The following is a 12,500-nucleotide window of genomic DNA, read 5'->3' on the forward strand; positions in this document are numbered from 1 at the left end:
CGTGCCACAACAAATCATCACGTGTGTAGGAGGCTGAGATGGAAAACTGAGACTTGCAATAGCCCTAGATGGGTTTTTTGCTTTGTTTTGTCATTTTTCATCCACTGGTGACACTGATGTACGGTTTCCTGATTGTGGTTCAGGTTCCTGATTGTGGTTCTGCAAGAATATCCCTAATATTGTCTTTCCATGTGCCTTTTGCAGATTCTTTTACTTTAAAAAATAAATAAATCTCATTTGTCATGCACTACAAACGTGGTCTGTATCTAGACTAGGCCAGTGGTTTCCAAAGTGGGGGCCGGGGACCCCTCGGGGGCCACGAGGGTGTACTAGTGGGGCCATGGCAGGTTCGCAGGAAAAACGAAATAAATAATTGAATAACTAAATAGACCAAAATAAGTAAAAAAATAAGCTAAACAATATTCCCTTTAGTTAGACCAGAATAATTATAATCTACTGGATCTGTGAACATCACTATTATTATCGTTGATATTTTATAAATCCCAGTGGGACACTGACTCACAGACCTACGGTAGACTATGGTTATGAAAGCGGTGCACAGAAAAAATAGTGCGGCACGGCCCATATAAGGGGGGCCTTGGCTGGAATCTACCAGTATATGGGCCTTGTAATGATTTGGGAACACCCAGAGGTTGTGGAGGGCAAGCTGAAGGAATGGATCCCAATTGTGTGCTTTCGTTGGCTATGGTATGATTGATCAAGGTGTGAGTTTTTAAGGGCAAACACACTGTATACATACAGTGAGTCAAATAAGTATTTGATCCCTTGCTAATTTTGTTGGTTTGCCTTCTAACAAAGACATGATAAGTCAACAAATGTTATGACAATATATATTCTAATATGGAGAGACAGAATAACAAAAAGAAAATCCAGAAATTAACTTAAGAGAATATATATTAATTTTTGTCCATTTCATCGAGCAAAATAAGTATTTGATCCCCTGCCAACTGATAACAGTTCCGGGCCTACAGACCAGATGGGCACTTCCGATCAACTTGCCATCTGAATTAAATACACCTGTACATACTAACATACAAAAAAGACACATTGAATCAGCAGAATCAGTCCATAGTATGAGTGAATCAGTCACAGTCCAACCTCACCAGCATAGGAAAGACCAAAGAGCGGTCAAATGATATCAGGGACAAGATTTTAGACCTGAGCAAAGATTAAATGGGCTGCAAAGCCACAAGAAAGAGACTGGGTATTAATGGCCCAACTGTTGATGCATTTTTTCCAAAATGTGAGGAATACAAAATGACTATCCATCAGGCTGTCTGGGGTTCTATACAAGATTTGACCTTTTGTAGGGATTTTATAATCATTAGAACAGAAAGAAAGCCCCCTAGACCTGTACGTGATGAACTAGGCAATGATATCAAAGCTACTGGGACCAAAATCACTGAGAAAACTACTGGTAGCACTTAATGCCACAGAGGTTTAAAATCCTGTAGTGCACACGTGGTACCTCTACCTCAGAAGGAACCTGTGCAGTTCCACCTGAGGTTTGCCCACGAACATCAGACTGGTTTAGGATATGATAAGGAGGTGCTGTTGTCAGATGAAACCAAAAGCAAGCTGTTTGGCATTAACACAATTCAATGTGTTTTGAGAAAGAGAACTGTTGTCTATGATCCCAAGAACACCCTCTTCACCATCATGCATGAAAGTGGTATCATTATGGTTTGAGGGTGTTTGTCTGGCCAAGGCACAGGACAACTTCACATCATCAACAAATGGATGGAGGGAGACATGTAATGTGCAATTCTGAGTGCAAACATCCTTCCCTCCACCACTACACTGAAGGTGGGCCATTTTTGGATCTCCCAACATGACATTAATACACAACATACAGTCAAAGCAACGAAGGAGTGGCTCAAGAAGAAGCTTATTAAAGTCGTGAAGTGGCCTAGACAGTTTCCAAATATTAACCCTATAGTAATTCTATGGAGGGAAATGAACCTCCCATTTGCCAAGCTACAGCTATAAACTATTCATGTTTTAGAGATAATCTGCAAAGAAAAATGGGCAAAAATCTTTTCTACTTTATGCACAAACATTGCCATCAACTAAAAGAAGCATCTGCCCTCAGTGCTAGACAACTAGGGCTTTGCCACAAAGCACTTTATCTTCTTTAGCTAGAGGGGTCAAATACTTATTTGCCTAAATTAAATACAAAGAAATCAAAATATATTATTTTAAGTTATTTTCTGGAATTTCTTTTTGATAATCTGTCTCTCCATGTTTGAATACATATTATCATAAATTTATAGACTGATCATGTCTTTATTAGTGGGCAAAACAGCAAAATCAGCAAGGGATCAAATACACATTGGACTCACTGTATGACAAGACCATGCTACACAGCTGTTTCTGTAAGGGTACATGGTACATGAGTGTGTGTGTGTGTGTGTGTGTGTGTGTGTGTGTGTGTGTGCGTGTGCGTGTGCGTGTGCGTGTGCGTGTGTGTGTGTGTGTGTGTGTGTGTGTGTGTGTGTGTGTGCGTGTGCGTGTGCGTGTGCGTGTGCGTGTGCGCGCGCGCGTGTGCGTGTGTGTGTGTATGCGTGTGTGCGTGCGCATGTGTGTGCGTGCGCATGTGTGTGCGTGCGTGTGTGTGTACATATGCTTGTGCAAACCTGTAGCCTAGGTTTTCTTTGCTTTCAAGGAAAGGCCAGGGTGGCTACTGACAACCTTCAGGATGAAAGCGGTCTGCAGTTTGCTAGCCTGCCAGGTCTGAGTAGCACAGCAAATTAATATTTCTGATATTTACAGTAAGTCATAAATGCCAGAGGTGCTGATAACAACAACAGATATCCACAGGCTCGAATAGGTTAATGAAATACTCAGTGCTTAACTGACAGTTGATCTGTAAAAATAGCACAGTTGTATAATCTCAAAACTTCAGAATCAGTAACAAAGCGTGTAGAAATATTTTCCTGATTTCCTCTTGGAGAAGCTCTGTAATGCCCACCACATGTGATCTAAATGAGGGACAGAGATTGTCCATGTATTCTATCAAATAACTTTAGCCACTCTAGCCACTTCGCACAGAGCATCTGTTTACAACCTTATTGTCACCAAAACGGTGACGACCAAGTCAAGGGCATTGGTCTGGTCTAGGTTTATGTAGGGACAAACCGACAGGGAACACTGGAAAATAATCCTGTGGAACAGTCCCTGAATTAATTGACAAAGGTGTCATAGCCAATCTGAATTGTGTTATCCAATGCTACTAATTCACTGTCCTTGTCACATGTTTGTTTCCACTGTTGCAGGAATATAGACAGCGGGGCTATAACCACTGTTCAAATTACGGGGGGGGGTCTGACCCCCCCTTTTGGATTTGATACCCCCCAAATGGGACTAGCCTACATTACACTTTTGGGGGGTACAGAAAAAATCGAGGTATTGTTAAAATCAGGTGTTAAAAATGTCTTGTTACTAGGTATTTTGGAAAGTGTACTATGAATAACCAAATAACATGGGTTTAGATAGATAGATTATTTATTTGTCCTTTCGGAAATTTGTTCTGTGCCATTTTCAGTGCATCTGATACAATTACAAAGACATTACAATAAACAAGAACACAATAGACAGACACGACGTTTTTGGAACACCCCTTCAATGGACTGTACCACCAGCGGACGTTTCGCATCTTCGGAGTTCGAGTAGTCAAAACATTTGCCAGCACTACTGATAGGCAGAGTTCTGATGCGCGTTGAAATCATGTGTTTGAGCTGCGAGCGAGGGGAGCTAAGGTGTCAAGGTGAAAGATTACTGTGATTTCTGAAAGAAATATAGCCTACATGAAACTAGTATGATTTCAACTTTAAAGAACTGAACTTACAAACACTCAAGACAGGTGACCGCCAATTCCCTTTCTCCCACGAGAGACAAAAACCGGCACAACAGGCACAAGGAGTGTCAGTGAAAGAGGTGGACTGTTCTAACAATCCAGACAACACCAACCCTACTTGATGTCAGAAAATAAAGGACGAGGTTTATCATGTATTTAAAGCATAATTGGAATAATATCATTTTACTAAGTAAGGCAGCAAATGGATAGTGAGACTCAAACCAAGAAGGATAGCTGTGTCAAGCAGGCTGTCTAGCGAGGCAAATGGATAGCAGCAGAAAAAGGTAGGAAAATGGGATTATTTACCTTCTGTCTGCCGTGACAAATATAGGATTAATTATTATTTTGACTGTGTTTGAGGCCATGTCATGTGAGCAGCTAGCAGTATTTTCCATGACTACTAGCATCACAGGGATCTGATAGCACATTTCAATCTCTAGTGTTTGTTCCGCAAAAAATCCGACCACCCCGAAGCCCGGTGGATAATTCCAACATTGACTCAATAGTCTGGGTTCACACCATAGACAAATTTGGAGGTTGTGGGTGAAACTTTCAATACATATTGGCAGGTCTGTTTCTCTGTTGCTAATGTGCTGATGGTTTGTGGTGTTTTTGGGATTGTGTGTGTGTGTGTGTGTGTGTGTGTTAGTGTGTCTGTGTGTGTGCGTGCGCGCGTGCCGTGCGTGCGTGCGCACATGCACACGTCTGTGTGCGTTCTGTCATTTTTCATCGACTGATGACGCTGAAGTACAGTTTCTTGATTTTTGGCTCAGGTAAAATCATTTATCCCTAAAATATTGTATTTTTTCGATATGCCTTTTTCATGTACTGAAAATGTAGTCTCTATCTGTCTAGGCCTTCAGATATATGGCTGTAATTTTGGCGGGCAAGCTGAAGAAATGGATCCCGATCATGTGTGTGTTGCCTTTGCATGACTGATGGAGGTGTGACTTTTGAAAAGTCACATACTCTCCATACCACATGGCCATGCCACACACCTGTTTCTGTCAAGGGATACTGTAACTTCATATGAGAATGTGCGTGTGTGTGTGTGTGTGTGTGTGTGTGTGTGTGTGTGTGTGTGTGTGTGTGTGTGTGTGTGTGTGTGTGTGTGTGTGTGTGTGTGTGTGTGTGTGTGTGTGTGTTTGTGTGCGTGCCTGCATGTACATTTGTGGACACAGATGTATGTGTGCACGTACGTGAACTTGTGCAGCGGTGCACACGTGTGTATATGTGTTTGAGCATACCTGCTGTCTAGGGATTATTTGCTATCGAGGAATGAATAGGGTGGGTATTGATGGATGGGAAGAAACACTAGTCGTTGGCTAGTAAAATATGCAGGGTCTGAGCAAAGCAGTATTTCATGCAACTGTGTTATGCAACTTACAACAGAAAACCACGAACAGAAATAGGTTAATGAAATCCTCAGTCAGCACTTTCTAAGTGTTGAATGTACTGACTGATCTGTAAAAATACCACAGATACTGTAAACATTGGAGTCAGTCACAATGCATACAGGTATTTGTGTGTTGTTGTATGGGGGTTTGGCATTGTGTATGTGTGGGTATATATTTCAAGAAGTATATGTGTGTGTGTGTGTGTGTGTGTGTGTGTGTGTGTGTGTGTGTGTGTGTGTGTGTGTGTGTGTGTGTGTGTGTGTGTGTGTGTGTGTGTGTGTGTGTGTGTGTGTGTTTGTGCGTGTATGTACAGTAGTATGAACATGTGTTTACAGTAAATGATAGGTCTTACAGTGTTGGTGAGCTTGGCCAGCATGGGCACGACTCCGTGGTCCGTGATGACTGCCAGGTTCTCCTCGTCCTTGGCAATCTTGGCGATGGCGGCACACACGCTGGCCAGCACCTCTCCGTTGGTGGACTTGAGCAGATTAATAATCAGTTCCAAGCCACCGACGAAGGAGCGCACCATTTCCCCCGAATCCTGCAAGAGAAAGAGCCTGTTGTTAAGGCGTGTGTGTGTGTGTGTGTGTGTGTGTGTGTGTGTGTGTGTGTGTGTGTGTGTGTGTGTGTGTGTGTGCCTGTCTGTGTCTGTATGTGTGTGTGTGTGTGTGAGAGAGAGAGAGAGAGAGAGAGAGAGAGAGAGAGAGAGAGAGAGAGAGAGAGAGAGAGAGAGAGAGAGAGAGAGAGAGAGATTGTGTTTGTGTGTATGTGTGCGTGTGTGTGTGTGTGTGAGAGGGAGAGAGAGAGAGAGAGAGAGAGAGAGAGAGAGAGAGAGAGAGAGAGAGAGAGAGAGAGAGAGAGAGAGAGAGAGTGTGTGTGTGTGTGTGTGTGTGAGAGGGAGAGAGAGAGAGAGAGAGAGAGAGAGAGAGAGAGAGAGAGAGAGAGAGAGGAGAGAGAGAGAGAGAGAGAGTGTGTGTGTGTGTGTGTGTGTGTGTGTGTGTGTGTGTGTGTGTGTGTGTGTGTGTGTGTGTGTGTGTGTGTGTGTGTGTGTGTGTGTGTGTGTGTGTGTGTGTGCGCATACTGTACTGTATGTGTGTGAGACCAATTTAGAGAAGACTAATGAGACACACTCAAAAGACTTTTTCCACCTGGCAACAGGGTGCACTTCATCCGTGCATTATATCCAGATATGGCTAAGCTACAGCCATAGACATCCTTTGACCAGACACAAGCACAATTTTGCTCAATTAAACAAAATCCGAGCGGGAAATACTATACGTATACATAACCCCTGGCTTGTAGCCAGCACACTTTATACGCCTACTACCGGTATATTTTTTAAAAAATCTTTACATTACACAGAGCAGTTCAAGAGTACATTGAACGAGGTAGGATCAATCACTGCGCCAAAGGTCTGCTCTAACCTCTAACGAGTAATAATGGATTGACAATTATTTCAGCTAAATTTTTTTTTCTATACCTACAGTATGTACTGATATGTATCAAATATCCCCAAAGTGTGCAACAATATGTAAAATGATATACATTCCATACTATGCTAATTATACTGTATATGCTATATCATAGGGTTTGTGTTTGTATTAGGTACAGTGTACAACTACATATGGCATATTGTTGCACAGTTTGTATTTGAAGTAGATGCGATAACTAAAAGAAAATAGAATGATAACAACATCGCACTGAAGTTTTCAAGCAGTGTCCAGAAATAAAAGGATGGAGAGGATTTCCTCCAACTCCTTTTCCTCCACCTCATCATCATCTCCATCATGGCTGTCAACACGTCATCAAAAACTCCAAATACAGTCATAAATCTACCAACGATGAAGTGTTTTTTAAAAAACTGCAAATACATTTTTTTTTCATGAACGTCAATGTTTGAGTGGGAAACTGTTTGTGTCTGTGTGCGTGTGTGCGTGCGTGCGTGCGTTTGTGTAAGAGAGTGAATGATTGATTGAGTGAGTGTATGAGTGACTGAGTGTGTGTATGTTTGTGTGTGTGTGGGTGTGTGTGTGTGTTTGTGTGAGTGAGAGAGTGAGGGCTTGCGTGTGTGCGTGAGTGCATGCATGTGTGTGTAAGCTAAAGACCTCTGACATGCCCTTTGAAGAAATGGGCAAACACAAGCTCAAGCTGCAGTGTCGGTGTCTGGTGGCGATGGGGTGAGCAGAGCTAGATGGCGGGCAGAGGACCTGTGCCAGCAGACTGGTGTACTTCTGAAGTACACCGCCCAGGCAAAGATCACGCAACACACTGGCACACATGCATGCAACATGCATGCATGCACGCACCTATGCACACATGCACGCACACGCACACACACTCACACACGCTGCAACATACTGGCACACAAACAGACCAGCACGCACGCACACACACACATACACACACACTGCAACATACTGGCACACGAGCACACGAACACACGCCCGCCCGCACACACGCACGCATGCACAAACACACACATACACACGCACACACACACAAACACCTACATGGGCAGCCGCAGAGGAAGAGCGGGCACACACAGAGGCTTGGCTGAGCCCATGGCAGCGCCCGCTCTGTTCCTGGCATCACCAGCACCAGTCGACGGGGCAAGAATATCACAGGCAGCCTGACGGCCGACAAAGATATCTTTATTGCCAGGGTGGCAGGCTTGTTATTATGGCTTATAAAATGCACACTCCCATAACACCGGGAGAGCAGGGCAAGCATGTGTACAGTAGTAGAGTTTAAATATACGAACAGCAGAACTCGCCACTTCCACCACACGCAGCAGCATGGCACACAAAACTGGCTCCCATTCCGCTAATGTAGGCCAACCAAGCAGCTAAAATACAGCTTACACATGGATCAGGCTTCTGAGACTTGGAAGTGCGCTGCACGGTCCTAATACGATTGCTTACTGGCTCTTAAAAACTTGAAGGTTTGACAGACGTTGATAGCGAAAATGTTTGCCTTTTATGGGGCACTGTAAAGGCTTGCATTGTTATAGAGTTCCAAAATACAAAATAAATTTGTAAAAAAAAATAAGGATTTTTTTTTCAGACCTCAGATGCCACGGAATAAAAAAACAAAATAAAACAAATCTGCTGTCCAGATACTAAGAGCAGAGAAGAATTGAGCTGAGCTGAGCCTGGGGTTCGAGGCAGCATCACGAAATGGCAGGATTAGGAAATAAAGAGAGACATCAGCGTGGAAATGTGCGGGGTGGAGCGTAGCAGGCACACAGACACAGACACAGACACACTGCTGTCTGAAAGCAATGAAGGGCCTGTTCCACTCTACTCCTGCTCCTCTGCTCATTTCTGGCCCTCCGCATCTGATCACAACAGGCTGCACCATGAGAGCTAATCAGAGCAGCGCAGTGGCCCAGCCGTGCATGTCTGGATGGAGGGAGGGAGAAGAGGAGAGGAGAGGAGAGGAGTGCAGGAGATCTAGAGAAGAGGAAAATGAAAAGATGGAGAGAGAGAGAGAGAGAGAGAGAGAGAGAGAGAGAGAGAGAGAGAGAGATAGAGAGAGAGGGGGGAGGTAGAGATGGGATGAGGTGGAGGGAAGTGAGGTGGAAAGGAGAGTAGAGGAAAAAGAAGAGAGAGAGAGAGAGAGAGAGAGAGAGAGAGAGAGAGAGAGAGAGAGAGAGAGAGAGAGAGAGAGAGAGAGGGGCAAGGCTGTCAGAAGAGTTGCCAAAAGATGAGCTATTTGCTGTGGGTTTAGGCCAGAGGAGGGGTGTGTGTGTATGTGTGTGTGTGTGTGTGTGTGTGTGTGTGTGTGTGTGTGTGTGTGTGTGTGTGTGTGTGTGTGTGTGTGTGTGTGTGTGTGTGTGTGTGTGTGTGTGTGTGTGTGTGTGTGCGCGTGCGTTTGTCTGGCATGCGCGTGTGCACAGATCTCCACAAACACAGGAAACACTACCTCAAGCATACAGATTGAGAGAGAGAGAGAGAGAGAGAGAGAGAGAGAGAGAGAGAGAGAGAGAGAGAGAGAGAGAGAGAGAAGGAAAGCTGAGCAAGGCTTAGATGAGAGGCAGCAATTGAGGACGACAGGGGCCACCAGCTGCAGAGCGGTCACTAAGTGTCCTTTTCATGGGCGACCACTCACCACACACACACACACACACACACACACAGACACACACACACACACACACACACACACACACACACACACACACACACACACACACACACACACACACACACACACACACACACACACAAACACACACACACACACACACACACACACACACACACACACGTACACACACACACCTACCCCCACACACACACAGAGGGAGCCCTCGACCCCACCCCCTTACACACAGATACATACATGTAGATAAGGGCAGAGAGATACACACATTGGGTGCCAGACAGGCAGACACACAGAGCCTCAGATACACAGAGATAGACACACATCTGCAGGCACTACACGCAACAGCTCTCTGAACCACAGATTGGTAGAGTCAATGAAGGAAGGGAGGGAGGCAGGCAGAAAGAGCGCCCGAGAGAGAGAGAGAGAGAGAGAGAGAGAGAGAGAGAGAGAGAGAGAGAGAGAGAGAGAGAGAGAGAGAGAGAGACAGGGAGAGAGAAACAGATGCAAAGACAAAAGAGGAATAAAGACAAGAATGCAGTGCTGGGCATTCTGGGCTGCGAACTAACGTGTTGTGGTGGTGGACTATGCTGTGTTTGGGAGTGGAGATGGGGCTTATTATATATATACACGCTTTGGTATGCTCTATAGCCAAAGACTTAGGGGCCAAATGCAGCAACATCACGCTGTAAAACACAACAATGTTTGGCGCTCGACGCCTGGCTTCTCACTCTGACCAGACGACCTCGCCAAGACACGGCGAAGCCTGCGGAAATAAAAATGTCACAGCCGACTGACAATCGCAGTCGACGCCGACGTCCGCTTTTGGAAAGTGCCACGACGCATTCCTGCACTCTCGCTTGTGCAGAGTGACACTACACGACTCTCCGCCACTTTGAACTGCTCCACAATGTCACTGAGAGTCACTCACACAGCACAGTCTGACCTACAAAGGCAGTGAAACTGTGAACCACATGCCATTTTTCTTTGTCGTGTACTAAGTAACATTTCACTACTCTCCGCCACTTTGTACTATGGCAGTGCCACATTGTGCTGTGATTTAAATAAGGATGGGATGAGTCTTGTCTTTGTTGTAACATCCTTTGTCACTCTATAACCGGGCGAACACACCGGCGCCGACAAGATTAAGCGGCAGAGAATCGCTTGACTATGTAGCAAGAGCTGTACGAGCGATAGATGCGACAGAGTATGCCTGTTAAAAACAGAATGCAAGCATTCCGACATCCCGATTGGCTGTCGCAGAAATGAATCATAGCTCATTTGCATAATATTCGCTGAAGTCCAACAACAAACTGTTCCTCAAGTCGCTCCAATGACCTCTAGGTGCCCAAATTGTCTTTTGTGTCTTCTGTTGTCAGCGACTCAATACAAAGTCAATTACTTCCGCCAGAGTCACTGAAGTCACATCTGGTCTACTCGTGCCATAACAGTGAACTTTGTACAGTAATTTGTAGCTGTTTTAAGTAAGATCTTCAACCCAAATAAGCAAAACAATAACATAAACCTTCACTGTAACCTTGATCCTCACCTTAAAAAGCTGTGCCATGTCAGTAAAATAAAATGTATTAAGTTAGAGTTGGTGAGAGGGTAAGGGTTGGGTTTTATTGACTCGAGGATGCTACATAGAGCTCACATTGTAACTCCCCATCTGTTTGGGTGAGACAGTGCAGTTTTTGTCGTAACGCAGCCACGTGCTGCGCTGTTGTGTGTGCAGTCTAGCATGTAGCCACAGCACCGCCGGGGTCCTGTATGGAAACGAGAGCGGCACAGCGGAGCAGCAGAGTAGGAGTAGAGCAGGGCAGAGCTGGGCAGGGCAGGTCTGGGGCGGGTTTGGCTGATGGTGTCGCGTGCCTGAGCTGATGAACGTTGCCCTGCCGGCCTGCTCTGTGATCAGTCACGAGCTGAAAGCAGTTTCGGGGCTAAATGAGCCATTACCAGAGGGACCGTGCCTTGCCTTGCCTTGCCTTGCCGCGCTGCACTGCACCGCATGGCCAGCCAAGGAGCCATCAGCCGCAGTTGTGAGTGTGTGCTATTTTCTGATTAGGGCCTCCATGCCCCCGTGTTTGGAGCATTCAAAGGAGGCTGCGTTTAATAACTCCCTTTAATTCTCGTTGAGTGTGTGTGTGTGTGTGAGAGAGTATGTGTGTTTTTGTGTGAGAGAGAGACAGAGAGAGAAAGGGAAAGAAACAGCAAGAGAGCAAAAGAGAGATACAAAGAGAGAGAGAGAGAGAGAGAGAGAGAGAGAGAGAGAGAGACAGAGACAGAGACAGAGAGACAGAGACTGGGTGTTTGTTGGTACAGGTACAAGCAAGAGATGTGTGTTTGCGTGTGTGTGTGTGTGTGTGTGTGTGTGTGTGTGTGTGTGTGTGTGTGTGTGTGTGTGTGTGTGTGTGTGTGTGTGTGTGTGTGTGTGTGTGTGTGCGTGCCCTGCACAGTACAACATATACAGAGCCCTCCATTATTATTGGCACCCCTGGTTGAGATGTGTTTTTTAGCTTCCAATTATTATTATTTTTTTCTAAATAATATGGGACCTTAATGGAAAAAAAGAGAAAAATCCAACCTTCAATACAAGTGCATTTATTCAGTGGGGAAAAAATCCCACATAAAGAAATAATTATTTGACATCAAATAATGTGTGTCACAATTATTAGCACCCCTGTTGTTAATATTTTGTACAACCCCCTTTTGCCAACAAAACAGCACCTAATCTTCTCCTATAATGTTTCACAAGATGGGAAAAGACAGAAAGAGGGATCTTCAGCCATTCCTCTTTGCAGAATCTCTCTAAATCATCCAGAGACCTGGGTCCTCTCCTCTGTACTCTCCTCTTCAGCTCGCCCCACAGGTTCTCAATGGGGTTGAGGTCTGGGGACTGAGATGGCATGGGAGGAGCTTAATTTTGTGTCTGGAGAACCATTTCTGTGTAGATTTGGCCATATATTTAGGGTCATTGTATTGCTGAAAGACACAGTGACGGCCCATCTTCAGCTTTCGGGCAGAGGGCAACAGATTTTGATTTAAAATGTCCTGGTATTTCAAAGCATTCATGATGCCATGCACCCTAACAAGCTTCCCAGGGCCTTTGGAAGCGAAACAGC

The 12,500-nt window shown here is 45.0% G+C and overlaps 1 protein-coding gene across 1 annotated transcript in view; it reads right to left on the reverse strand.

The window, feature by feature from the left end:
- odad2 (outer dynein arm docking complex subunit 2) overlaps positions 1 to 12,500 on the reverse strand; it is a 139,651-nt gene that overhangs the window by 33,970 nt on the left and 93,181 nt on the right. Inside the window, exon 18 of the mRNA XM_063206901.1 lies at positions 5,627 to 5,815. Coding sequence (XP_063062971.1) covers positions 5,627 to 5,815 — 189 coding nt within the window. The remainder of the gene's footprint in view (positions 1 to 5,626; positions 5,816 to 12,500) is intronic.

The sequence above is a fragment of the Engraulis encrasicolus genome, chromosome 9 (assembly GCF_034702125.1).
Source record: "Engraulis encrasicolus isolate BLACKSEA-1 chromosome 9, IST_EnEncr_1.0, whole genome shotgun sequence".
In the NCBI taxonomy this organism is placed as follows: Eukaryota; Metazoa; Chordata; class Actinopteri; order Clupeiformes; family Engraulidae; genus Engraulis; species Engraulis encrasicolus.